We start from the raw sequence: 27297 nt of genomic DNA on the forward strand, positions 1-27297 counted from the left end.
ACGTCGCGATCCCGCGAGAACTGACGTCATCGTGGGCATTTTCGCAAAGGATTACTGGGAACGGATGCGCGGGACGTCGGAGGGTGAGAATAACACAGTTTATTTTTTTTTTTTACATTCTATCTTTTACTACTGATGCCGCATAGGCGGCCTCAGTAGTAAAAAGTTGGTCACACTCGTCAAACACTGTTTGACGAGTGTGACCAACCTGTCAATCAGTTCTCCAAGCGATGCTACAGATCACTTGGAAAACGCTAGCATTTTGCAAGCTAATTACGCTTGCAAAATGCTAGTTTTTCCGCAGGAAAATCGCGGGAATTTAAAATGCGATTTTTCCCGCGGACTGGAATTCCGGAATTCTCGCAGTAATTTCCGCGAGAGTTCCGGTACGTGTGCACTTAGCCTAAAAGAGAATGATAGCATGTGATACAGGAACCTAGGACTCCGACCTTAACTTTCTCAGGAAATTTCCTTCTTACTCCTAGGATATGAGTAAGAATTATGCTGGTTCGAAGCACATCATTCTTTCTCTAATTTTTTATGTCCCCTTACCTAATATCCCTTTAATAGCCCTTTAACAGGTTTTTAATTGTTTTTCATTAAAGGTGAAGTTTTAATATTCTAATTTTTTTTCTTTTGGGATTGCTGGATTTTTTCTGTTGCTCTTGGAATCATACTGACCTGCAAAATGATGCTGCCAGGTCACTTTTACCGTATAGTGAACATGGTAAAAAAAAAAATAATAATTGTGAAATTGCACTTTTTTGCAAATTCAGCACACTTGGATTTCTTTCTGCTTTCCAGTGCACCACGTAATAAAATGAATGATGTCATTTAAAAACTTGTTCCGCAAAAAGCAAGCTCTCATACAGCTATTTTGATGGAAAAACAAAAAAGTTATGGCTCTTGGAAGAAGGGGAAGAAAAAATGAAATTGAATAAGCTGAAAATGGCCATAGCATGAAGGAGTCAAAGAAAAAAGGTTGTCCATTCAGACTTCATTGTCATCTCATTGATTGAAAACATCAGATTCTAATTTCAGCTTCAAATTATAAGCTACTCCTGAAGGTTCACATATTTTTGACAATTATAGGCACGTGTTACTGGATCATAATCCTAATTTAAAAAATTAAAAAGTATAATTTTTTTTACTCATTTTGTTTTTTGGGAAAATTCTGGATGGTTCACCAACTTTCAAGGTCCACTGTAGTTTATTCCATTCATTTGTATAACTTTCATATTTCAGTTTTATTTGTTTCTCGGTTTTCCCCTCTTATAAGATAATAGATTTCTGATTAGTATTCGTCAAATTATCACAGCTTTGAATTATAAACCTACATTAGCCTCTGGTGTCTTCAATAAACAATAGTTCAATCCAGGGTTCCATCCCCTCCACATACAAACTATTCATTTGATTGGTGTTTTTACCTTTGCTATTCTTTAGTTCCTTGTATTATCAGCGTACTAATATCCCTTACTAGCCTAGACCACAAATTCTCTGAAAGTTTATTTATTTTTCTGTCACATCTGACTGCTATGGTTATCCCGGTAACGGCCGGTTGTGTCACGGTTCTAACACTTGTGACGTAGCGATCACTAAGCGAGTTGGGGTACACTTCATTGGTCAGTCAAACAAACAGCAGCCATTTCTCCTTTACAAAAGTCCTTGCCTGGTTTATTACACCTCCATAAACCACGGTAGGGCATTTGAACATCACAGCACCGACATACAGTCCATTTCAGTTTGTGGTTATGTAACTTACGTTCATACAGTTCCATACCTAATGCCCGTCAAGTCACTGTTCCCCAGGCTCTGGGTTACCAGCTTAACAAATGCTCCAATTTTCCCAGCCTGGATTCATATAGGTCCTGTCAGTAGTCCAGACCCTCAGTGCTCCCTGGTCTCTCAATATCTCCAGCCAGCTCCAGTCTCACATATGGTCATCTTCCCCCCATGTGATGCAACTAGGAAGCATATAAGACCTTTCTGGTTAACTTTTAAATCCAGCCCTTTTAAAATATATAGGTTTGTGGGACTACAAGACCCAGCAGCCTGTCTGGGATTCAGACCACAGCAGACGTCTGTCTGTGCAATACCTGTCTCTCTCCACACAACTAGTTGGTACATCACATACTTCACTACAAGCACACTACTACTATCACCAATCAGATTTCCTTAAGCACCCTACTGTTCCATTCATTACTTTTTAGAATTTGTTGAATTCACACCACAAGCATTTTTTAAAGACATACCCAGTTTTCTCTCTTTCCATCACTTATAATTGTAAATCTGCAAACACCCTATTAAACATGGATCATCATGGCAGCAACCTGTGTAACCCTGCTACATTCATTTACTAGTCATAGAAGTCTGGCCAGAAGTGGTCTTCATTGAAGAATTTTGGCCAAATCCATACCTTCGACGTGGAAATCAAGCCAAGCCAACTATGCATGAAAACATAGGATCTGGGGTTTTGGAAAAATGGCAGCAGGTGCTTTGAACTGATGAGTCAAAATTTTAAATATTTGGCTGTAACAGAACATAGTTTGTTCACTGAAAGGCAGGAGAGTGATACAATAATGAGTGTATTCAGGCAACTTAAGCATGTTGGATGTTCCTTGCAAGTTTGGAGACTGCATTTCAGCAAATGGAGTTGGGGATTTTATCAGGATTAATGGTATCCTCAATGCTGAGAAATATAGGCAGCTACTTCTACTTGTCCAACATATAATACTATCAGAGAGACTTCTGATTGGCTTCAAATTTATTCTTACCTAGAAGAATTGATGCTTTGATTCTATTTTGAAGGCAAAGGGTGGTCTTACCAAAATTTGATTTGCTTTAGATTTCTCTTTTGTTCATTCACTTTGTTAATTAATAAAAACTAGAAGTGTTAATAGTTTATTTTCATGCATTTTTACTTTGCAGCATTTTTTCTTCACCTGCATAAAATTTTTGAACAGTATTGTACAGTGGGGAAAATAAGTATTTGATACACTGCCAATTTTGTACGTTTTCCCACCTTCAAACAATGGAGAGGTCTGTAATTTTTATTGTAGGTGGACTTCAAGTGTGAGAGACAGAATCTAAAAATTAAAACCAGCACCTTTAAAAGCCCTCCTACTCTGCACTCATTACCTTTATTATTTGCACTTTTCTGTATGCATTTTATTACCTGTATAAAAGACACCTGCCACATAATCAATTACACTCAATCACACTCCAACCTCCCTCTCCACCATGACCAAGACCAAAGAAATGTCTTAGGACACGAAAAACAACATTGTAGACGTGCACCACCTGGGATGGGCTACAGGACAATAGGCAAGCAGCTTGGTGAGAAGGTAACAACTGTTGGTGCAAGTATTAGAAAATGGAATAAGCACTATAACTGTCTATCTTCCGCTGTCTGGGGCTCCATGGAAGATCTTGCCTCGTGGGATAAGGGTGATTCTGAGAAAGGTCAGGAATCAGCCGAGAACTACATGGGAAGACCTGGTCAATGACCTGAAGAGAGCTGGGACAACAGTCTCAAACATTACCATTAGTAACGCCATCATGTATTCAAATCATGCAGGGCATACAAGGTCCCCTTGCTCACACCAGGCCTGTTTGAAATTTGCCAATGACCATCTAGATGATCCAGATGAGGCATGGGAGAAAGTGATGTTTTCAGATGAGACCAAAATAGAACTTTTTGGTATCAACTCCATTCACCGTGTTTGGAGGACGAAAAAGAATAAGTACAACCCCAAAAACACCGTCCCAACTGTGAAGCATGGTGGAGGAAACATCATACTTTGGGGTGCATTTCTGCAGAGGGGAAAGACCGCCTGCACTGTATTGAAGGGAGGATGATGGGGTCATGTATCGCAAGATTTTGGCAAACAACCTCCATCCCTCAGTAAGTGCATTGAAGATGGGTTGTGGTGGGGTCTTCCAGCATGACAGTGACCCAAAACACACAGCTAGGGCAACTAAGGAGTGGCTCCTTAACCTCTTTCCAACATTGGGCATAATAGTATGCCTATGTTGGGCTTCTGGAGCCCGCACCGTTCAGGGCACATGACAGCTGATCTATTCAACTGACATATGCCCGCAACAGCCGTGGGTTGAATCGCGATCTACCCGTGGCTGTTAACCAGTTAAATCTCTGACAGCAGCATTTAACTTGCATTTACCGGAAGCTCGTAACTAATCCCGCCCATCGGTGACCCCGTCAAATAATCGTGGGTCACGATTATTTGGTAGATTAATGTCAGTGCTTACTGGGCTTTGTGCAGCGCCGACGTTTGTCTACGGTCAGCGGTTTTGTGCCCCCCAAGACCCCCACGTACCTTATAACGAGGGGATCCTGGCGCACAATGCTTCCTGTGACCCCCGACCTCATCGAGACCTGATTGGTTTAGGTCCAGATGACGTCAGCGTCACAACAGCCAATGAGACAGGAAAGTTTGTTGTAGCAACGAACTTTCCCAGCGATCTGCCTCATAAAAATGCTGTTTCTCCTCAGATCTCCTGTCAGAGAGAGATTTGAGGAGAAACAGTGTTACAAATGCTGCTGGCAACAGCTGTACCAGTCAGCGCTTGTGCTATAAAGTTAAAAGACAGATCCGGCAGGTTAGGGCTAGTGGTATGTTAGGGTTACTGCTAGGGTTAGGGTTACTGTTAGGGTTACTATTAGGGTTAGGGTTACTGTTAGGCTAAAGATAGGGTTACTGTTAGGCTAAAGTTAGGGTTACGTCAGTCAGTCATGTCGCGTGAGTCACGTCACGTCAGTCAGTCACATCAGTCAGTCATGTCAGTCACATCACGTCTGTTTTCTATTTCTGGAAAAAAAAATAATAAAGAATAAAATGGCCTGTCCGTATTATAGTGCAGAGGAGGCTTATGCACTTATATGTTCTGACAGCGAAGAAAGTGCAGTGTCAGATGGCAATGTGGAGTTCGTGGGCGACAGTGATAACTTAGAAATGAGCAGTGATTCTAGTCCATCCTCACACACAAGAACCAGAACAACAAGAAGGGCAAATAGTGATTCTGGAGAAATGTCTCCAACTCAGGGATCAGTGCCCAGTAATAGCTCTGTCCCTAGTGCTCGTGAATTAGTGCATGCCAATGTCCAAGGGGCTTTGCCTCTTGATGTAGCATTTCCCAGATGGGAGGCATCAGATTCGGCTACTCCATTCATCCCTAATTTTAATGTCTTTCCTGATATAAGTGTGGAGGTGGAAAATTTTGGACCAATTAATTTTTAAATTTGTATATGACAGATAGCTTGCTAGAGCATATTGTCCTACAAACAAATTTATATGCATCCCAATTCATCAGCCAGAATCTACGATCCTATTATGCTAGGCCAAATTTATGGACACCAACTAATGTCCTAGAAATTAAAAAATTTTTAGGACTTACATTCGCTATGGGGCTTGTTAAAAAAAACGCGCATTCGGTCCTATTGGTCCAACTGCCCTGTTCAAGCCACCCCTATGTCTTCTGTCATTCTTCCTAGGACCCGTTATGAAATGCTCATGAGGTTTTGGCATTTTAGCGACAATAGTCAATGCCTGCCCAGAGATGCCCCAGAACATGGACAGACTAATCAAAATCAGACCCATCATCAACGACTTAACAGGAAAGTTATTAAAGCTCTACACCCCAACAGAAAACATTTCCATTGATGAGTCCCTTGTAAAAGGAAAACTGCACCTCAAGCAATTTATTCCTTCTAAGAGGGCAAGGTTCGGAATAAAGCTCTAAAAAATGTACGAGAATTCAACTGGATACACATCTGCATTTCGCATTTATGAGGGGAAGATAGCCAACTAAGCCCACCAGGATGCCCTGCTTATCTGGGGACATCTGGAAAAATTGTTTGGGAGCTGATAACTCCATTTTTACAAAAAGGCTATAATCTGTATGTTGACAACTACTACACCAGCATACCCCTATTAAAAAGTCTGGTTGGCCATAACATAGGGGCTTGTGGGACCATTCGCAAAAACCAACAGGGGTTTCCATAATCTTTGGTCAACGAAAAGTTCCAAAAGGGGCAGTCAGGGGCTTTACGCGATGGAGAACTGCTTGCCCTTAAGTAGAAGGATGAAAAATATATTTTTATCCTGAGCGCAATCCACACAGATGCCACAAGGGCCACTGAAGAACAGGGATCCACTACTCAAAAACCTGTGTCTGTCATTGACTACTACAAATATATGGGGGGGTGTGGACCTTGCAGATCAGGTTCTACAGTCATACCAGGTATCAAGAAAATCTGTTATAAGAAGTTAGTCGTTTATTTGTTTCAGGTGGCCACATATAATTCCTTTGTGTTGTACACAAAAGCTGGAAATACAGATATAGTTAGGTCCATATATATTTGGACAGAGACAACATTTTTCTAATTTTGGTTCTAGACATTACCACAATGAATTTTTAACAAAGTAATTCAGATGCAGTTGAAGTTCAGACTTTCAGCTTTCATTTGAGGGTATGACCCAAAACATAAAGCCAAAACAACCCAGGAGTTTATTAAAGCAAAGAAGAGGAATATTCTTGAATGGCTAAGTCAGTCACCTGATCTCAACCCAATTGAGCATGCATTTCACTTGTTAAAGACTAAACTTCAGACAGAAAGGCCCACAAGCAAACAGCAACTGAAAACCACCGCAGTGAAGGCCTGGCAGAGCATCAAAAAGGAGGAAACACAGCGTCTGGTGATGTCCATGAGTTCAAGACTTCAGGCAGTCATTGCCAACAAAGGGTTTTCAACCAAGTACTAGAAATGAACATTTTATTTACAATTATTTAATCTGTCCAATTACTTCTGGTCCCGTTAAAAACAGGGTGGCACATATTAAGGAGCTGAAACTCCTAAACACTTCATTCAATTTTAATGTGGATACCCTCAAATGAAAGCTGAAAGTCAGAACTTCAACTGCATCTGAATTGTTTTGTTTAAAATTCATTGTGGTAATGTCTAGAACCAAAATTAGAAAAATGTTGTCTCTGTCCAAATATATATGGACCTAACTGTACTTTCCTTGATTAGCAATAAAAGGTCTTTTTTAAAAAAAAAAACTGTCCCCGCCAATCCTTTAGAATCTGAAGATGTCAGAAGACTCAATGAGCACATTTTATTGCACTCATCCCAGTAACAGGAATAAAATAGAACCCCCAGAGAAGATGTGTATGTTCCAAGAGAGGAATGAGGCATGATACCCGCTATTATTGCCCCCAATGCCCATCACCAGCATTATGCATCCATGACTGCTTTAAAATCTTCCACAAAGAACCATGTTTATAAACTGTTTTGACATTCAATGCAGTCACTTTTGGGGGCTTATGCTGTTCTGGCACCTCAGGGGCTCTGACAATGTGACATGACACCCTCCAAACATTCTAGCAAAATCTGAACTCCAATATGGCGCTCCTTTCCTTCTGAGCTCTGCCATGCGGCCAAACAGTGGTTTACCCCCACATATGGGGTGTCATCATACTCAGGACAATTTGCACAACAACTGTTGGGGTCCAATTTCTCCTGTTAAACCTTTGTAATAAAATTGAGGGCAAAAAGATCATTTTTTGTGGAAAAAATATGATTTTTTTATTTTCACGGCTCTACATTATTAACTTCTGTGAAGCACTTGGGGGTTCAAAGTGCCCACCACACATCTAGATAAGTTCCATGGGGGGTCTAGTTTCCAAAGTGGGGTCACTTGTTGGGGGTTTTCACTGTTTAGGCACATCAGGGGCACTGACAATGTGACATGTCACCCACAAACAATTCCAGCAAAATCTGCTATCCAATATGGCACTCCTTCCCTTCCAAGCCTGGCCCTGCTCCCAAACAATAGTATTCTCCCACATATGGGGGATCAGCGTGCTCAGGAGAAATTGCTCAACAAATTGGATGGAGCAATTTCTCCTGTTACCCCTTTTGAAAATGCAAAATATGGAACTCAAAAGATTTATTTGTGAAAAATGTTGTGTTTTTATATCCACGGCTCTACGTTGTAAACTTCTGTGAAGCACCTGTGGGTTCAAGGTGCTCAATACACATCTAGATAAGTTTCCTAAGGTGTCTAGATTCCAAAATGGGGTCACTTGTTGGGGGTTTCCACTGTGTAGGCACGTCACGGGCTCTCTAAACGCAACATGGCATCCGCTATCGATTCCCGCCAATTTTGCATTCCAAAAGTCAAATGGCCCTCCTTCCCTTCCGAGCTCTGCCGTGTGCCCAAACAGTAATATTCTCCCACATATGGGGTATTGGCATGCTCAGGAGAAATTGCAAAGCAAAATGTATCATCCATTTTCTCCTGTTACTCTTGCGAAGTAAAAAAAATTAGGTCTAAAGGAAAAGTTTTGTGAAAGAAAAGGAAATGTTTATTTTTTTCATCCACATTCCATTCATTCATGTGAAGCACCTGAAGGGTTAATAAACTTCTTAAATGTGGCTTTGAGTACCTTGAGGTGTGCAGTTTTTATAATGGTGTCACTTTTGGGTATGTTCTGTCATATTGACCCCCCCAAACTCACTTCAAATGTGAGGTGGTCCCTAAAAAAATGGTTTTGTAAATTTTGTTGTAAAAATGAGAAATCGCTGGTCAACTTTTAACCCTTATAACTTCCTAACAAAAAAATTTGTTTCCAAAATTGTACTGATGTAAAGTAGACATGTGTGAAATGTTATTTTGTGCAATATCACTCTCTGATTTAAGGGCATAAAAATTAAAAGTTTGAAAATTGCGAAATTTTCAAAATTTTTGGCAAATTTCCATATTTTTAACAAATAAACGCAAGTCATATCAAAGAAATTTTACCACTATCACGAAGTACAATATGTCATGACAAAACAATGTCAGAATCACCAGGATCCATTGAAGCTTTCTAGAGTTATGACCTCATAAAGTGACACTGGTCAGAATTAAAAAATTGGCCCAGTCACGAAGGCAAAAACAGTCTCTGGCGCGAAAAGGTTAACATCTGATAAAGTTATGACTAGAGTTGAGCGACTTTTGTTTTTTTAGGGTCGCGTTTCGTTTCATTTCTTTTCCAAAAGTCGGGTCGAGCAAGATCGTCCGATTATAGGGAAAAGTCGGGGTCGTCCCGAAACACGAAACCCAATGTAAGTCAATGGGGAATAAAAGTCGGCAGTGAGAGGAGGACAGGAAACACACCAACAGTGCCCATTTGAATGCCAAAAGCATCAATTCTTCTTACTTAAGCTTGTCAACCTTATTTAACTTCATAATACAAGTTACGCACTGAAAAATGGGGGTTATTTGGCTACAGACTGTGGGGGGGGGGGGCTGGCTCCAGGTTTTCATGTGCCCTGGGCGAAAGAGCGCCCCTTTAACACATACCACAACTCATCATGCTCCGATACGGCAGAGAAATAGCGGTATAGTACAATGAAAAATACCTCACTTTTTACATCTCATGACGAGGCCCATCTATTTCTCCATACAGAATCATTGGTCCCATATAATGTTTGAAACAGTATATGATGAGCTCCACATAATGCTACAGTATATGTTGGTCCCCATGGATGAAGCTCCACTGTCTTATGGGCCCAAATAATGCTCCAAACATAATGGGCCCCATTTCTAATGCTCTAGTGTATAATGGGCCCTGTAAATGCTGCTCCAGTGTCTGATGTCCACCTTTGGAATGTTCCAGTGTATGGTGGGCCCCATCTATCATTCTCAGACGGTGTTAGGCCCAGTATGGATTGCACAAAGGTTAGAAAGGGTACCGTATCCCCAGATAACATGTATGGATAGCGTACACATTCAAAATATATGTCTCAGGAGGCAGGCTCAGACGGTGTTAGGCCCAGTATGGATTGCACGTGATTGCACAAAGGTTAGAAAGGGTACCGTATCCCCGGATAACATGTATGGATAGCGTACACATTCAAAATATATGTCTCAGGAGGCAGGCTCAGACGGTGTTAGGCCCAGTATGGATTGCACGTGATTGCACAAAGGTTAGAAAGGGTACCGTATCCCCGGATAACATGTATGGATAGCGTACACATTCAAAATATATGTCTCAGGAGGCAGGCTCAGACAGTGTTAGGCCCAGTATGGATTGCACAAAGGTTAGAAAGGGTACCGTATCCCCGGATTACATGTATGGATAGCGTACACATTCAAAATATATGTCTCAGGAGGCAGGCTCAGACAGTGTTAGGCCCAGTATGGATTGCACAAAGGTTAGAAAGGGTACCGTATCCCCGGATAACATGTATGGATAGCGTACACATTCAAAATATATGTCTCAGGAGGCAGGCTCAGACAGTGTTAGGCCCAGTATGGATTGCACAAAGGTTAGAAAGGGTACCGTATCCCCGGATTACATGTATGGATAGCGTACACATTCAAAATATATGTCTCAGGAGGCAGGCTCAGACGGTGTTAGGCCCAGTATGGATTGCAAGTGATTGCACAAAGGTTAGAAAGGGTACCGTTTCCCCAGATAACATGTATGGATAGCGTACACATTCAAAATATATGTCTCAGGAGGCAGGCTCAGACGGTGTCAGGCACAGTATGGATTTGACGGCCCAGATTACACAGCGGAGGAGCAGGGAGAGGTAAAGATTGCAAATGCTGGGGCCCTGCCCAAGCAAGGGGGGCCCACTCGTGGGCATCGGTACTGGCACTGGGCCACTCATAGTACAGCGGTGTGTCTGACGGCGGGTGTGCACCACCACCGTCAGAGACACTTGATTGCACTATGAGGGACCCTGTGCCAGTGCCCGCGCCCAAGAGTCGGCCTACCCACCTGTCCAGGGCAACGGCACTCGCACGGTGTTGTGCGCTAGGTGGTGACCCCGGCCATGGGGGGGGAGGCAGCACAGTTAGGGAGTTTTAGAAAGTGGCATATGTTGATGTTGGACATTCAGCTGATGCAAAAGGCGAAATAGGTGAAGTCCCAGGAAGAGGTGGACCAAAGCAAGCCATTTTTCTGTCACCCTATGTGTCATCAGGGGAAGGTGGGACAAAATCCTTGGAAACCCATGCGTGGTTCATTTTAATGAAGGTTAGATCATCCACATTTTGGGTTGACAGACGGGTCCTTTTTTCTGTCAGGATTGATCCAGCTGCACTGAAGACTCTTTCCGATAGCACACTTGCTGCTGGGCAAGCGAGCTCCTGTAAGGCATATTGGGCCAATTCAGGCCAGGTGTCCAGTTTAGCGGCCCAATAGTCAAAGGGGAATGACCTGTGTGGGAGAACATCGATATGGGAGGAAAAGTAGTTTGTAACCATAGTTGACAACTGCTGTCTCCTGTCACTTTCCATCGATGCAGTATTACCAGTTGTGTGAGCGGTATTTGAAAAATCAGTCCACAACATTGTCATGAAACCCCTGTCTCCAACGCCACTTCTGCTGTGTGCACCACGAACACCTCTGCCAAGCTGCCCCCGGCCCGTACGGCTCGTGTGAGAACCATCACCGCTGCTGTGTGCTGGGAATGCCTCAAGCAACCGATTTACCAGAGTTGCTTGTTTATTAGCCAATATTAGGTCAAGGTTCTCCTGTGGCATGATGTTTTGTAATTTGCCTTTATAGCGTGGATCCAGGATGCTGGCCAACCAGTAGTCGTCATCGTTCATCATTTTGGCAATGCGGGGGTCCCTTTTTAGGATCCGCAAGGCATAATCTGACATGTGGGCCAATGTTCCAGGTGTCAATGATGCACTGCGAGTGCTGGGTGGATGAGCACTTTTTGGCAAATCCACATCCCTCCAGTCACGCACAAACCCTGTACCAGACCTTGCCACGCCAACATTTTCACTTGCCCCACGAGATGCATCCTCCTCCCCTAAGTAATCATCCCCATCATCATCCTCCTCCTCCTCCTCCTCTTCTTCCTCCACCTCGTCCAGGAGAGGTCCCTGAGCAGACAATGGCTGAATGTCATCAAGGATTCCCTCCTCCTCTTCCTCCTCATCAACATTGGCTGCAGACGCCTGCTCCTTAAGGTGCATCAAAGTTTGCATGAGCAGACGCATAAGTGGGATGCTCATGCTTAGGATGGCGTCGTCTGCGCTTACCAGCTGTGTGCATTCCTCAAAACACTGAAGGACTTTACAGAGGTCTTTCAGCTTCGACCACTGCACACCTGTCAACTCCATGTCTGCTCTCAAAGTGCCTGGCCGTGTATCCTCCCACAAATGCATTATGGCCTTCCTCTGCTCGCACAGCCGCTCCACCATGTGCAGGGTGGAGTTCCACCTTGTTGCAATGTCGATAATGAGGCAGTGGTTGGGAAGGTGGAGCAATCGCTGCAGCTTCTGCATACGAACGGAGTGTACAGGCGACCGGCGGATGTGCGCGCACAGTCTTCGCACCTTCTGGAGCAGGGCTGTTAACTCCGGATAATTTTTGAGGAAGCACTGCACCACCAGGTTCAAGGTGTGAGCCAAGCAAGGTATGTGGCTGAGTTTTGAAAGGGCTATGGCTGCCACAAAATTACGGCCGTTATCACTAACTACCTTGCCTGCCTCAAGATGTACACTGCCCAGCCATGACTCAGTTTGTCGCTTCAAGTACTCGGCCAGCACCTCGGCGGTGTGTCTGTCGCCCAAACACATCATCTGCAACACAGCCTGCTGACGCTTTCCACTAGCTGCTCGATAGGGGGACACATCGTGTGCAACAGTGGCAGCTGCAGATGGAGTGCTGGAGTGCTCGTACGACTGCGCTCTGTGGACGAGCTTTCGCTTCTGGAGGAGGAGGAGGAGGAGGAGGGTCGAACGCCTACAGCCAACTGTTTCCTATACCGTGGGCTAGGCAGCACTGTCCCACCACCGCTGTCCCCTGTGGACCCTGCATCCACCACATTAACCCAGTGCGCAGTGATGGACACGTAACGGCCCTGGCCATGCCGACTGGACCATGCATCAGTTGTGAGGTGCACCTTTCCGCTCACTTACTGCTTGAGTGCATGGACAATGCGGTCTTTCACATGATGGTGGAGGGCTGGGATGGCTTTGCGAGAGAAGAAGTGGCGACTGGGTAGGTCATAGCGTGGTACTGCATAGGCCATGAGTTCGCGGAAAGCTGTGCTTTCCACCAACCGAAAGGGCATCATCTCAAACGAGATTAGTTTGGCAATGTGGGCGTTCAAACCCAGTGTACGCGGATGAGAGACGGAGTACTTTCTTGACCTACTCATAGTGTCTGGGAGGGTGAGCTGGACTTGAGAGCTGCATATGGTGGAAGTAGCGGTGGACAGGGCGGACTGAGAGAGGGTTGATGATGGTGATGGAGTTGGTGTTCTTTCTGATGGCCTAGAATCAGTCTTTCGTTGATATAACAGTGGGATTCCCTGACTGCTGTGGCCTTGCAACGACACCTCAACATTTGCTGCTGTGCTAACCGGTGGGCTTACAGTGGGGGAAACAATGTAGCGTTGCTGACTACCTTCGTTGTGATCAGTTGCACATGTGGCACTTGAGGTTTGGTGTTGTGTCCACGCTTGCAAGTGCATGCTGGTTAAATGTCTAAGCATGCAACTGGTATTCAAATTTTTCAGATTTTTCCCCTCGGCTAAAGGTCTTTGCGCACTTCTTACAGATAACCTTGGCCTGATCATGAGGATTTTGGTCAAAAAAGTGCCACACTGCACTCTTCCTACTTTGGCAGACATTTTGCGGCTTAGCACGCTGTGATCTTTTGACCCTCTGGACAAGCTGTCCAGCAACTCTTTTGATGTTTGGAACCTGTCTTTGGAGTGCTCCAGGCCTGCCAGATAACAGCTGTTGCGATGTCGATGTCTGCTGTGGATGCTCCTCATCTGAGCTATTGGAAGCAGCACCCTCTTCCCCCAATGGATGCCAATCTGGGTCAACAACTGGGTCATCCATCACCTCCTCTTCTATGTCATGTGCACCTTCCTCTGTGTCACCGTGTATGGTGGTATAGTGTGCGGGAAGGGGCACCTGAGTCTCATCAGGGTCAAAATCTGGCTCTGTACACTGCGAGGACAATGTAGTGCTCTGAGTGAATGTACCAGCAGAATCATCCATCAGCGGCTGTGCATCAGTGCACTCCATGTCAGATTCATCTTGGCCTGGGTAATTCACCATTTCACTTGATAATCCAGGCATGGTATGTGAAAACAGCTCCATGGAGTAATCAGTAGTATGGCCTGCGTCATCCTTCAATCTTGGTTGGGGTGAAGGACACAAGGAAAGGTGTGGTTCATGAACATGAGCCTCCAATGACGACTCAGTGCTTTTACTTTTTACAACTGAAGAAGAGGAGGCGATAGAGCTGGAGGCTGAGTCAGCAATGTAAGACAAAACTTTTTCCTGATGCTCTGGCTTTAAAAGCGGTTTGCCAACTCCTAGAAAACTAAGCGTTCGAGGCCTTATGTAGCCAGACGATGACGCAGGCTCAACACCTCCTGCATTCGGTCCTATTTTGCTCTTGCCACTACCATCAGATCCACCACCAACACCATCATTACCAGCTGCCAACCCCCGCCCAATTCCACGGCCTCTTCCACCAGCCTTCCTCATTTTTTGTAGAAATGTAGACAAAATCCAACAAACTATATAGTAATGTAAAACAAGGTACAAGGTGTCTATAGGACAGGGGAGATTTTGAATTTCTGCAGACACTTGTGGACAGTTTTGGATTGTGTGAGGCCCACTGATATCTGAGCGCTATGTCACAGGCTCGATGGCACAGCTGTGACAAAAGTGACGAGAGGATAAGGGAGATTTTGAATTTCTGCAGACACTTGTGGACAGTTTTGGATTGTGTGAGGCCCACTGATATCTGAGCGCTATGTCACAGGCTTGATGGCACAGCTGTGACAAAAGGGACTAGGGGATAAGGGAGATTGGATTGCTTTTAAAAAAGCAGTTTGCGGAGCAGTGGGTAAACAGCAATGCCAGCCTGTCAGGAAGCCTTAAAAGGCAGCCCAACAACCAACACCACTGATACACCACAATATAGCCTCCCCTTGCACTGCACACACTGACTGGTGTGTTGTGCAGGCCAAATTGCTAGCAGCAGAAGCAGTTTTTTTTTCTTCTCAGGACAAAAAAAAAAAAAAATTGGGATTGCTTTTAAAAAAGCAGTTTGCGGAGCAGTGGGTAAACAGCAATGCAGGAATGTCAGGAAGCCTTAGAAGGCAGCCCAACAACCAACACCACTGATACACCACTATATAGCCTCCCCTTGCACTGCACACACAGTGACTGGTGTGTTGTGCAGGCCAAATCGCTAGCAGCAGAAGCAGTTTTTTTGTCTTCTTCCCTGCCTAACGCTCTCCCTACAGAATCAGCAGCAACCTCTCCCTATACTGAGATCGGCAGAAGTAAGATGGCGGTCGGCGTGCATGCCCTTTTATACCCCCTGTGACGCCCACCAAAGCAAGCCAATCACTTGCATGCCCTTCTGAAAGATGGTGGTGACCCGTGCCTATGTCATCACGTTGCCCACAGTGTCCGTGGATCCTGATTGGCTGAAAAAGAGAGCAAAACAAACTTTTGAAACGCGACTTTGGCGCGTAAGTCGCCGACCTCGTGGCCGACCTCATCCTATGGTCGGGTTTCGTTTCATGAAACCCGACTTTGCCAAAAGTCAGTGACTTTTGAAATTTTTCGACCCGTTTCGCTCAACTCTAGTTATGACATGTCCACGGGATATGCTATAAATGTACAGTACATGCGGGTCTCACCAATGGGACCCAAATCTATCTTGAGAATGGGGCAGCGACACACATCACTGTCATTTGATGGGAATTCCAACCATTCCTATGCTGACAGCAAAATTTGACAGGGCCCAATTGGTGAGGTCAACATAAAGGGAATAACCTTTTAATTATGTACTTGTAAAATACAGTGATTTCATTTTTCTTTATTACAATTTGCTTTTACTTCAGGATTCTATCTGTGGAGCTACCTGAAGAAGCTAAGAAGTTTGGAATTCAATTTAGGTGGTGGCAGCCTTACCACTCTGGACAAGGAGAAGATGTGTGGGCTATTGATGAGATCATCATGACATCCGTGTTATTTAACAGCATAAGCCTGGACTTCACCAATCTAGTGGATGTTACTCAGTCTCTTGGGTTTTATTTGGGTAATGTTCAGCCATATTGTGGACATGACTGGACTCTAAGGTGAGAATTTTATTGAAGCAACTCTGAAAGTATTTTTCATGGCATAATAGTCATTATTAGTCAATGTTTTTGCTCACTGATTATGAGATAATGCCAGATATGCACTTTGACCAGAGTTCAGTATAATGCAAACACATGCTAGAATGTGGTGAGTCAGAAAAGGATACTTTTATGAACATGGAACAAACATTAGTTTTCATGATAGTATATAGTAAATGCATTGTATATATGTGTCAGTTATAGAGAGCTGCTAACTTTCACAATGTCTACAAACAAAAGAAATATATGCGTTCATTATTTTCGCAGGTATGAATATTGTGCAGGTACCTGTGATTATGCCTACAGTTCAAAGTAAATGCTAAAATTTGCATGCTGTGCAATGCTTTTTTTTGTTGGGACTGTGGCACCTCCTTATAGTGAACTGGTCATGTTGTACATGCAGCCTAAACTCTGGATATCATGGTATAAAGAAGAACAAGTTGAGCTGAATGATAAATAGTTTCATTGAAAAAGATTCAGAATAACTTGTATTTTATTCATTGAAATCCATGAAGTTTGAATGGATATCAGTCCAGTGGGCGGTTCTACTCAGTGGTTGACATCTATCTCTGCATGCATAGTCATGAAGAGAAAACTGTCAGTCACTGAATAGGATCTCCCAATGGACTCATATGCATATAATCTTCAGGGATTTCAGTTATTTATATGCAAGTTTTACTGATTCTTTTCCCTGAAAAATATACATCGATTTTATCAGATCCTTCTGCTCTACACAATCGTAACTGCAGATCAGATACCTTCTTCAACCTTTAACGGGAACTTGACAGCTGATTCATGCTGCCCAAACAACAGGCAGCATCAATCCAAGTCCAGCTCCATCATTTGAGGCAGGTATATTTGACTCTGAAACTTTGCAGTGTTTCAAAGAAAACATGTATGTATAAACTGGCTGGTGAACGTACCAGTTGGCTAACTAGTTCAAGAGGATTATCTCTAGCTTCCTCTTCCAACCAGCTCTCATTGTGCAACAGCTACAGTATATCCCTGCATGTGTGTAAAATGGGAGACATGTCGCTTAAAGGGGATAAACTGCTGGGGATTGTCCTCTTGGACTAGTCATCTGAGCATCGTATTCCCCAGCTAGTTTTTAAAAATGTTTCCTTGGAAAAACCGCAGCATTTCAGAGTAAAACATACCCAACTGAAATGGCAGAGGCAGTGTGCGATTCATGATGCCCACGGTTCAGGCAGCACGAATCAGCTGTGAGATTCACTTTAAATAATGAGAGGCGATGTACCCCATGCAACCATATGGATGCCACTTTTCTAAGCCTGACCCTAAATGTGTTTGGACACATGTAATCTACACAAAAACATTCGAACACTTCCCACCATGTGCATCATGTACACATGAGGAAATCATAAATTAGCATGTAGGAAAATATAAACAACTTTTTTTAATCTAATATTTACTTCAGGTCTCATTGTAGATGAGAGTTACTATTCATATATTGAAAAGTGTTACAGTTTTATAATTTAATATATTTTTTGCTTTCGGGATCTATGCTTGCAGTAATTTAATAAGAACCCGATTACACAAGTACATGATTCATTATTCATTTCGAATTTTCAATTCTAAAAAGGTCATGTATTTATGTAACCATCAAACATAAAATATTATCTTTCTCTTTAAATGAACAATAAATCTTATCATTTGCTGACAGCAAAAAAAAGATTTTGTAAAAGTGAGTGGAACTGATAGGCCGGGGTCACACTCGCCTCAATACCCAGCACTGCCGAGGGCACTCGGGACCGGAGTGTGTGGTTGCATGTATTTCTATGCAGCTGAATGTTCCGCTCCCGAGTACCGGTGGCAGTGTTGGGTATTGATATGCGAGATTTGTTTGAGTTTCTTGCATTGCACTTGCAAGTGAGACCCCGGCCTTACTCATATATACTGCAAAATTAGTTGTATTTTAATGACTGACTAAAAATTGAAGTCCTCTCTGAGATATAAATAGCACTTTAAAGAAATTCAATAACAAAAACATACGGTTATAGTCGATATATTACAATCTTCTTGTCACAATTACAGAATTACTATTGAAGCAATCAAACTTTCAGCTGCATCTAAGAAACATTCAAAACCATTCAATTATTTCATCATAATGCATATTGATTTATAGCGTGAATAATCAGTGCTATTGTAGCACACCTTAGGAAGCCAAAATAACAGTCATATTCCATAGGATGCTAGAGCAGCAGCAGTGCAGTTTTATCGTCTAGCACATTACAGCAATCTGATTCCACTTTGTGATCATCTACCCATCTGAAGGGGGCCGGCTGTGCATTCTGCAGAGAATGTACTCTTGCAGTGATAATGAGCAGTGAGAACTTCCCTTGTCCTTGTTAAAGTGGACAATGCTGCTTCTATAGCCTCGTTAACGTGAATCAACATGACTTGCACCACAGTGCTTACATTTTTTTGATCAACATATCAAAATGGAATGAAAATAAAATGCTTTGCCTTGTGCTTTACTTAATTATATTACTCTATAGTATATTCAGTTATGGCCGAAAGTGTTGGCACCTTTGATATTGTTACAGAAAATGAAGTATTTCTCCTAGAAAATTATTGCAATTACACATGTTTCATTATACACGTTTATTTTCCTTGTGTGTATTGGAACAACACGATAGAGGCAAATTGGACATAATTTCAAACAAAACCTCAAATATGAGCCTAACAAAATTGTTGGCACTCATCTTACTATTTGGTTGCACATTCCTTAGAATAAATAACTGCAATCAATTGCTTCCTATAACCATCAAAAGCATCCTACACCTCTCAGCTCAACTCTTCTTTTGAAAACTGCTCCATGTCTCTCATATTTGAAAGGTGCCTTCTCCCAACAGCAATTTTAAGATATCTCCAAAGATATTCAGTGGGATTTAGATCCAGACTCATTGGTGTCCACTTAAGAACTCTCCATTGCTTTGTTTCTATCCTTTTCCAGATGATTCTTGAAGGATGCTTTTGATGGTTATATGAAGCAATTGATTGCAGTTATTTCTTCTAAGGGATGTGCAACCAAATAAGTTGAGAGTGCCAACAATTTTGTTAGGCTCATTTTTGGGGTTTTGTTTGAAATTATGTCCATTTTGCCTCTATCGTGTTGTTCCAATACACACAAAGGAGATACACGGGTATAACAAAACATGTGTAATTGCAATAATTATCTGGGAGAAATACTTCATTCTCTGGAGCAATTTCAAGGTTGCCAATACTTTCGGCCATGACTATGTTTTCAATGTTTGATTGAGCTTTCTTTATTGAAATACAGGTTGAATCTCAAATAAGAAGCTTCATGTGTATGTATGTGTGTATGGGTGTGTGTCGGTGCATGCACAGATTGAGATCTCAGCTGAAATCTCAATCTGCGTATGTTCCGCCTCTGACGGCATTTCCTGAAGCCCACCACCGGGAGATCAATTTGCAGAGCGGGGACTCCACTCCTACCTTCGCACCTCTGACATTTTCCTAAAGCCCACCACCAGGAGATCAATGGCTGCTGCCTCGCACCACTGAGACACCCCCTCCTCCCAGCCCAGGGCTCAAAGCACTACCCTACTCCTACCACTGCTGGCTTCCTGCAGTGTCAACCCTGCCATCTGTGACCCCGCTCCACTGCCACCGCTCCACCCTCCCCCCGGTAATCTAAATTCAGATTATATGATGAACCTCAATTTTCACATTAACATTTTTTTCTTATTTTCCTTCTCCAGACTTGGGGTCCATCTTTTGGTCTGAAAAATATGGTACTCTTATACAACCCCAATTCCATACCAGTTGGGATGCTGTGTGTGTATAAAGAAAACAAGCATGCAATGATTCAGAATTCTCTAATAACCATATTTTATTCACAAAAGACCATAGAACACATCAGAAGTTGAAAATTATACATTTTTCAATTTCTTTTGAAAAAATTAGCTCATTTAGAAATTGCTGGTAGCAACTCATCGCCAAAAAGTTTGGACAAGGTTAACAAAAGGCTGGAAGAGTTAGTAGTATTAATAAAAAACAGCTGGAGGGTTAGTTTTCAAATAAGTCAAATGATTGTGTGAAAAGAGCCTGTTAGAGAGGTAAAGTTTCTCAGAAGCAAAGATGGTCAGTAGTTCACTAATCTGAACAGCTGAATCTAAAAATTGTTGAACAATTTAAAAGCAATGTTCGTCAACGTAAAATTGTAAAGACATTGAATAACTAACCATCTACAGAATAGTACATAATATCATGAAAAAAATCTGAGATTCTGGAGACATTCATGTGCAGAAGGGACAGAGCCCACAGTAAAAATTGGATGCTTGCGATTTGCAGGCCCTCAAGTCAGAACAGCATTAAAAGCATTCATGATTCAGGTGTGCAAACCACTGCATGGACTCAGGAATACTTCCAGAAATCATTATCTATGAACACAGTTTACCGTGCCATCCACAAGTGCAAGTTAAAGTTCTATCATACATAGAAACCATATATGTATGAACACTATCCAGTAATTGCAGCTATTATACAGTTTAATAAAGTCTATGGCAGTACCCGGTAATACCGGGCTATGAAATCCTGTTACTGACGCCAAAGTGACACACCCACCAGGGCCGTGGGGTACTCGGAACCAGGTCGGACAGTACTTTGGGGAAGTCACGGGGCCGTGACCCGACTCCGTGGCCCTGGCTGTGCCGCCAGGTATTAGATCGCGAAATGAAAGAATAAGAGGTGTGCAAAACTGGATGCGATCAACCCCAAAATCAAAGAAAATTTGAAAAATAATAATAATGTATATCACAAATATATGAGAAAAATGATAAATTTTTATTCATTAGCAGCATACAAAAGAGAAACACAACAATGACAAGAGAAAAAATTAAAAACAATTAAAAGGGGGTGAACATCAGGTCCTTCTTTCAGAACCTCTTCTATTTGGAGTGTCATTTATGGCCAATTTGTCCTGGCCTTTTAATTGTTCTTAATTTTTTCTCTTGTCATTGGTGTGTTTCTTTTTTGTATGCTGCTAATAAATAAAAATGTATCATTTTTCTCATATATTTGTGTGATATACATTATTCTAATTTTCTTTGATTTTGGGGTTGATCGCATCCAGTTTTGCACACCTCTTTTTCTTTCATTTCATGTATTGTGTAATTAGGTGTGTTGGTCGGCAGTCCCTCGTAGATATTTTGTAATGCCCTCAAGCTCCTTGTCTTTTGCCAGGTATTAGATCGGGCTAGGAGACTCGGGCTAGGAGACCTGCAGTCCCCTGTCCTCTGGATTTAGCTGCCGGGACTTCAGTACCCACACAACCAGGGACTCCTGTATCCGGTTCCTAGCGCTCAGCTCTGAGTCGAGTTTAATCACAGCTCCACTCCCCAGGTTCTGCTTGACCTCTCCTACTGACACCTGGTAAGAGGACCCCTCCTTGCTTCCAGGCATGACATTACTCCCTGTGAGGGAGGCAATGCCACTGTGGCAAAAGGACTCCTGGGGTGCCACACTGCGACACCCATCGGACCGGACCGCCCCCCCCGGGGTGAGTATAATAAAACTTATTTTTCTTCTCTTGCAGGTCGGATCGGGGGCTTATCTACAGCACTAGATTATGGCCCGATGCTATCGCATCGGGAGGATGCGATATCATCACACCTCTTGCCATGTTAACCCTCAACACACACACTGCTCTCACCGTTCACCATCTCCACTCACTCTTTCACTCCACATATGACCCCTTCTCTCACTCCGTCTCTCATACTCACGCAGTCATCGCCGCTGCTCCACGATCCCCGACATTTTCCGCCGGCGCCATCCTGGATCCAGACGTTGTCCACGCCGGCGGCATGTTCTTGCGGCGACGCCATCTTGAGCATCGTGAAATCCCACGATGTTCTTGCGGCGACGCCATCTTGAGCATCGTGAAATCCCACGATACTCAAGATGGCGTCGCCGGAAGAACATGTCGCTGGCTTGGACGTCGGGATCCAAAATGGCGTCGGCGAAATCTCGTGAGTTTTCGCCGACGCCATTTTGGATCCCGACGTCGTCCTCGCTGGCGACATGTTCTTGCGGCGACGCCATCTTGAGTATCGCGGGATTTTGCCGATCCAAAATAGCGTCGCCGCAGGAACACCTGTGAAATGCGCAGACGCTGCACCTGTGAAAAGCACGCCCAGCACCTGTGAAATGCGCAGACGCTGCACCGGTGAAAAGCGCAGTCGCTGCACCGGTGAAAAGCGCAGACGCTGCACCGGTGAAAAGCGCAGACGCTGCACCGGTGAAAAGCGCAGACGCTGCACCTGTGAAAAGCGCAGACGCTGCACCTGTGAAAAGCGCAGACGCTGCACCTGTGAAAAGCGCAGACGCTGCACCTGTGAAAAGCGCAGACGCTGCACCTGTGAAAAGCGCAGACGCTGCACCTGTGAAAAGCGCAGACGCTGCACCTGTGAAAAGCGCAGACGCTGCACCTGTGAAAAGCGCAGACGCTGCACCTGTGAAAAGCGCAGACGCTGCACCAGTGAAAAGCGCAGACATTGCACCAGTGAAAAGCGCAGACATTGCACCAGTGAAATGCGCGCCCAGCACCTGTGAAATGCGCAGACGCTGCACCTGTGAAAAGCGCACCCAGCACCTGTGAAAAGCGCAGACGCTGCACCGGTGAAATGCGCAGACACTGCACCAGTGAAAAGCGCAGACACTGCACCAGTGAAAAGCGCAGACACTGCACCAGTGAAAAGCGCGCCCAGCACCGGTGAAATGCGCAGACGCTGCACCGGTGAAATGCGCAGACGCTGCACCGGTGAAATGCGCAGACGCTGCACCGGTGAAATGCGCAGACGCTGCACCGGTGAAATGCGCAGACGCTGCACCGGTGAAATGCGCGCCCAGCACCAGTGAAATGCGCGCCCACGCTGCACCGGTGAAATGCGCAGACGCTGCACCGGTGAAATGCGCAGACGCTGCACCGGTGAAATGCGCAGACGCTGCACCGGTGAAATGCGCAGACGCTGCACCGGTGAAATGCGCAGACGCTGCACCGGTGAAATGCGCAGACGCTGCACCGGTGAAAAGTGCGCCCAGCACTCCGTCTCTCATACTCACTCCGTCATCGCCGCTGCTCCACGATCCCCGACATCTTCTTCCGCCGGCGCCATTTTGGATCCCGACGTCATCCTCGCCGGCGACATGTTCTTGCGGCGATGCCATTTTGAGTATCGCGGGATTTCGCCGATCCAAAATAGCGTCGCCGCAGGAACATGTCGCCGGCGTGGATGCCGTCGGGATCCAAAATGGCGTCGGTGAAATCTCGCGAGATTTCGCCGACGCCATTTTGGATCCCGACGTCCTCCACGCCGACGACATGTTCTTGCGGCGACGCCATCTTGACTATCGCGGGATTTCGCCGATCCAAAATGGCGTCGCCGCAAGAACGTGTCGCCGGCGTGGAGGACGTCTGGATCCAGGATGGCGCCGGCGGAAGAAGATGTCGGGGATCGTGGATCAGCGGTGATGACAGCGTGAGTATGAGAGACGGAATGAGAGAAAGGGTCGTATATGGAGTGAAAGAGTGAGTGGACGTGAGTGGAGATGGTGAAAGGTGAGAGGAGTGTGTGTGTTGAGGAGGAGTGGTGTGTTGAGGGTTAACATGGAAAGAGGTGTGCGGTGACGTCACCGGTTACAACTGGACGGAAGTTGTTACAACCGGAAGCTGCTTAGGGCATTTATTATTATAGATTATATAATGCTGTAGATAAGCTCTGAAAAGGAGTGGCTGTATCTTATATCTGCCAAAAACAGGTTCACTTTAAATACATTGCTGCAATCAAGTTCTAAAGTAATTAATTTTTTCAAATGAAGTATAAAAATGTCTAACTTTTAATTTCTGATCTGTGTTCTGCTGTGAATAAAATATTGCTATAAAACATTTTCAAATCATTGCATTTTTGATTTTTTTTACTTTTTGCTCAGCTTCCCAACTTTTTTTAAATTGGGATATATATCTAAAATTTGCGATATTTCTAGCAATTTTAAGTCAGAATTTTGTGGCAAACTGAAAAAAATACTGCAAATGTTCATTTTTTTTTTTTTTTTTTTTTTTTTTTTTTTTTTACACAAAACTGCTAATTGGTTATTTTTATCAATTAATAAAATGCAAATTGAATAAACTAAAGGGAAATCGATATTCGGTTGGACCACCCTTTACCTTCAAAATGGCATCAGTTGTTTTAATGTGATATAGCTGAAGGAACAGAAAAAGCGCAATAGGGTCTTATCCGGGTTATTGTAGAAAAAGTAAAATAAATTTTACTCACCCTTTTTAGGAGAGATTAAAGCATGTAGGATCAGTAATCTGTTTGCTGCACGTCCAAAGGTCAACTCTGTGGCCGCTTCAACATCTGATTTCGGAATAAATTCTTGGACTTCTGTGCGCTAACAGATAAAATCACTAATCCAGTATTTTGGAGAAAGATTAATCCATTTATTTCCCAACGCGTTTCGAAATGACATATGTCATCCCCTGAAGAAGAAATGGTATACATTTCGAAACGCGTTGGGAAATAAATGGATTAATCTTTCTCCAAAATACTGGATTAGTGATTTTATCTGTTAGCGCACAGAAGTCCAAGAATTTATTCCGAAATCATCAGTTGTTTTAGGCATACTTGTGCAAACTCAGGAACATAATCAGGTGTATGAGTAATCAGTTATACCAGATGATTGTAATCATAATACATAATCAGCTTGCTGTATAGGAGGCTTAAAATTGGGTGAGGAACAGCCAGTCTCTGCTTCCATGGTGATATGTGGAAGACAGTTTAATGTTACAGTCATATGCCATGGTAAGACTGAGCACTGAAGAAAGGTGCATGGCAGTTACTTGTTCTGCATCAAAAAGGTCTTTCCCAGGCAACCTTCAATGCAACCTGCTCAGAACTGGCTGTAATCAGTGTTACCCAGATACCCAGCTTAACCATCTACCGTTCGGTGACGTCCAGCCACAAGTAGTCTACATGGAATAATTGGATGTAGAAATACATATGTTTGAAATGGAAGCAAGACCAAGATACTCAGCTATGCACAAAAAACATAAGACCTATGGTGCAGAATAATGACAGCAGGTGCTCTGGGCTGATGAGTCAAAATTTGATATATTTGACTTTAATAAAGAGCATTACAATAATGCAGTGAAGCATGGTGAAGGATCCTTACAGGTTTAGGGCTGCATTTGAGTAAAAATAGAGTTGTGGATTTGGTGAGGATTAATGGTATCCTCAAGGCTGATGAATATAGGCATATACTTATCCATCACGCGATACCATCACAAAAGCGTCTGATTGGCTTCAATTTTTTTCTGAAGCAGAATGACCTGAAACATGCAGCCATTGACACCGCAAGAAACGACCTGGAAACCATCTGCAGAGACTTTGAAGACTTAGGCAAGAAAGTGAAAGAACTGGGAGCGCAGGTGGTCTTCTCTTCCATCCTCCCAGTGGATGGCCATGGAACAAGGAGGTGGAATAAGATTCTGCAGGTGAACAACTGGCTACGTCGATGGTGCCGTCAGCAACGATTTGGTTTTCTGGATCACGGAGTGAACTACCTATATGATGGACTACTTGCTAGAGATGGGGTGCACCTTACGAAGACTGGAAAGCATGTATTTGGAAGTCGCCTTGCTACACTTGTAAGGAGAGCTTTAAACTAGAACAACATGGGAAGGGAAGCAAAAGACCAGAAAAAGCCATACACCTGACAAATGCTATTGAGAACTCTGCTATTAGAAGTGGAAAGGAAGAACAAAGATGAAAGAATCTAATTAATAAAAATATTGGAGAAAGAGAAACCAATCACAAGCTAAAATGTTTCTATACTAATGCACAAAGCATGGGAAACAAACAAGGAGAATTGGAACTACTAACACAGGAAAAGAAATATGATGTCATTGGAATCACTGAAACTTGGTGGGACAATACACATGATTGGTATACAAGGCTAGAAGGATACAACTTATTTGCTAGAAACAGACTTGATAAACAAGGAGGAGGTGTCGCATTGTATGTTAGAAAAGCACAGAGATTGAAGCTTCAGAGACTGGGAGTTCTGTGGAAACTGTTTGGGTAAGAATACAAGGACAGAACAATGGAAAGGACACCATTGTAGGCATTTACTACAGGCCGCCTGTGCAAGCTGAAGATATGGATGAACTCTTTATGCATCAAATGGCCAAGTTCTCCAAAAAATATGACATAGTTGTCATGGGAGATTTCAACTATCCAGACATTTGTTGGGAATCTCTCAGGCTAAACTAACAGGTCAAGGAAATTCTTATCCTCTCTTGCTGACAACTTTATCTTCCAAAAGGTAGGGGAGAAAACAAGGGGAACTGCTACCTTGGATCTAATCCTTATAAACAGGGAGGAAATGGTTGAGGAGGTAAAAGTGGCTGGAACCCTAGGAGGTAGCGACCATGCTATTTTAGAATTTTGGATAACTAGAGGCGGAAGACCTGTGAAGACTCAGACGTCAAGGTTAGATTTCAGAAAGGCAGATTTTAAGGGATTCAGAAAGATAACACTGGTCAACAGCATTTTTGGTGCCAAAGATATTTCATCGAATTTAGGGTATTTTTGGGGTGCTGATTCTGAATATGTCATCAGTTTTGCCAGATTGGCTCAAGTTTTTGAGATTTTTGGTATCTTATTTATAGCACTTGTTGGTAAATGCGACGCATCATCTCATTAATTTCTTTGGATTAGTACTTGAACTGAGCAGTTCTCAATATAGTTTTGTGTTAATTAGTGTTCTAAAAGTTTGTTCATAGCTTGATTTTTGCACTAACTTTATGTTGTTGTCTGTTTTCCAGTGAAAAACATGAACTCATCATGAAGAAGTTGTCTTAACGATCCAGACTCATTCTGTTACATTTGTGGTGAATATACACTGCCAAAACATAGAAGAAACATAACACACTTCGTAAAAAAAGTGTATTTTGCCTATTTTGGGGTTATGCTTGGGGACCAAGACAAGTTTTGGGCACCACACATAGTGTGCAAAGCATGTATCGAATTATTACGAAAATGGAGCAAAGGACAAAGAAA

General features: G+C 43.4%; 1 protein-coding gene across 3 annotated transcripts in view; it reads left to right on the top strand.

Annotated features, from left to right (window-relative positions):
- RELN (reelin) overlaps positions 1-27297 on the top strand; it is a 1162997-nt gene that overhangs the window by 801010 nt on the left and 334690 nt on the right. For all 3 annotated transcript variants that reach the window (XM_073573631.1, XM_073573629.1, XM_073573630.1), the window contains exon 20: positions 15917-16153. In XM_073573631.1, the coding sequence (XP_073429732.1) occupies positions 15917-16153 (237 nt within the window). The remainder of the gene's footprint in view (positions 1-15916; positions 16154-27297) is intronic.

This window comes from Dendrobates tinctorius, unplaced genomic scaffold, assembly GCF_039654945.1.
Source record: "Dendrobates tinctorius isolate UK_male_01 unplaced genomic scaffold, ASM3965494v1 ptg000035l, whole genome shotgun sequence".
Classification (NCBI taxonomy): Eukaryota; Metazoa; Chordata; class Amphibia; order Anura; family Dendrobatidae; genus Dendrobates; species Dendrobates tinctorius.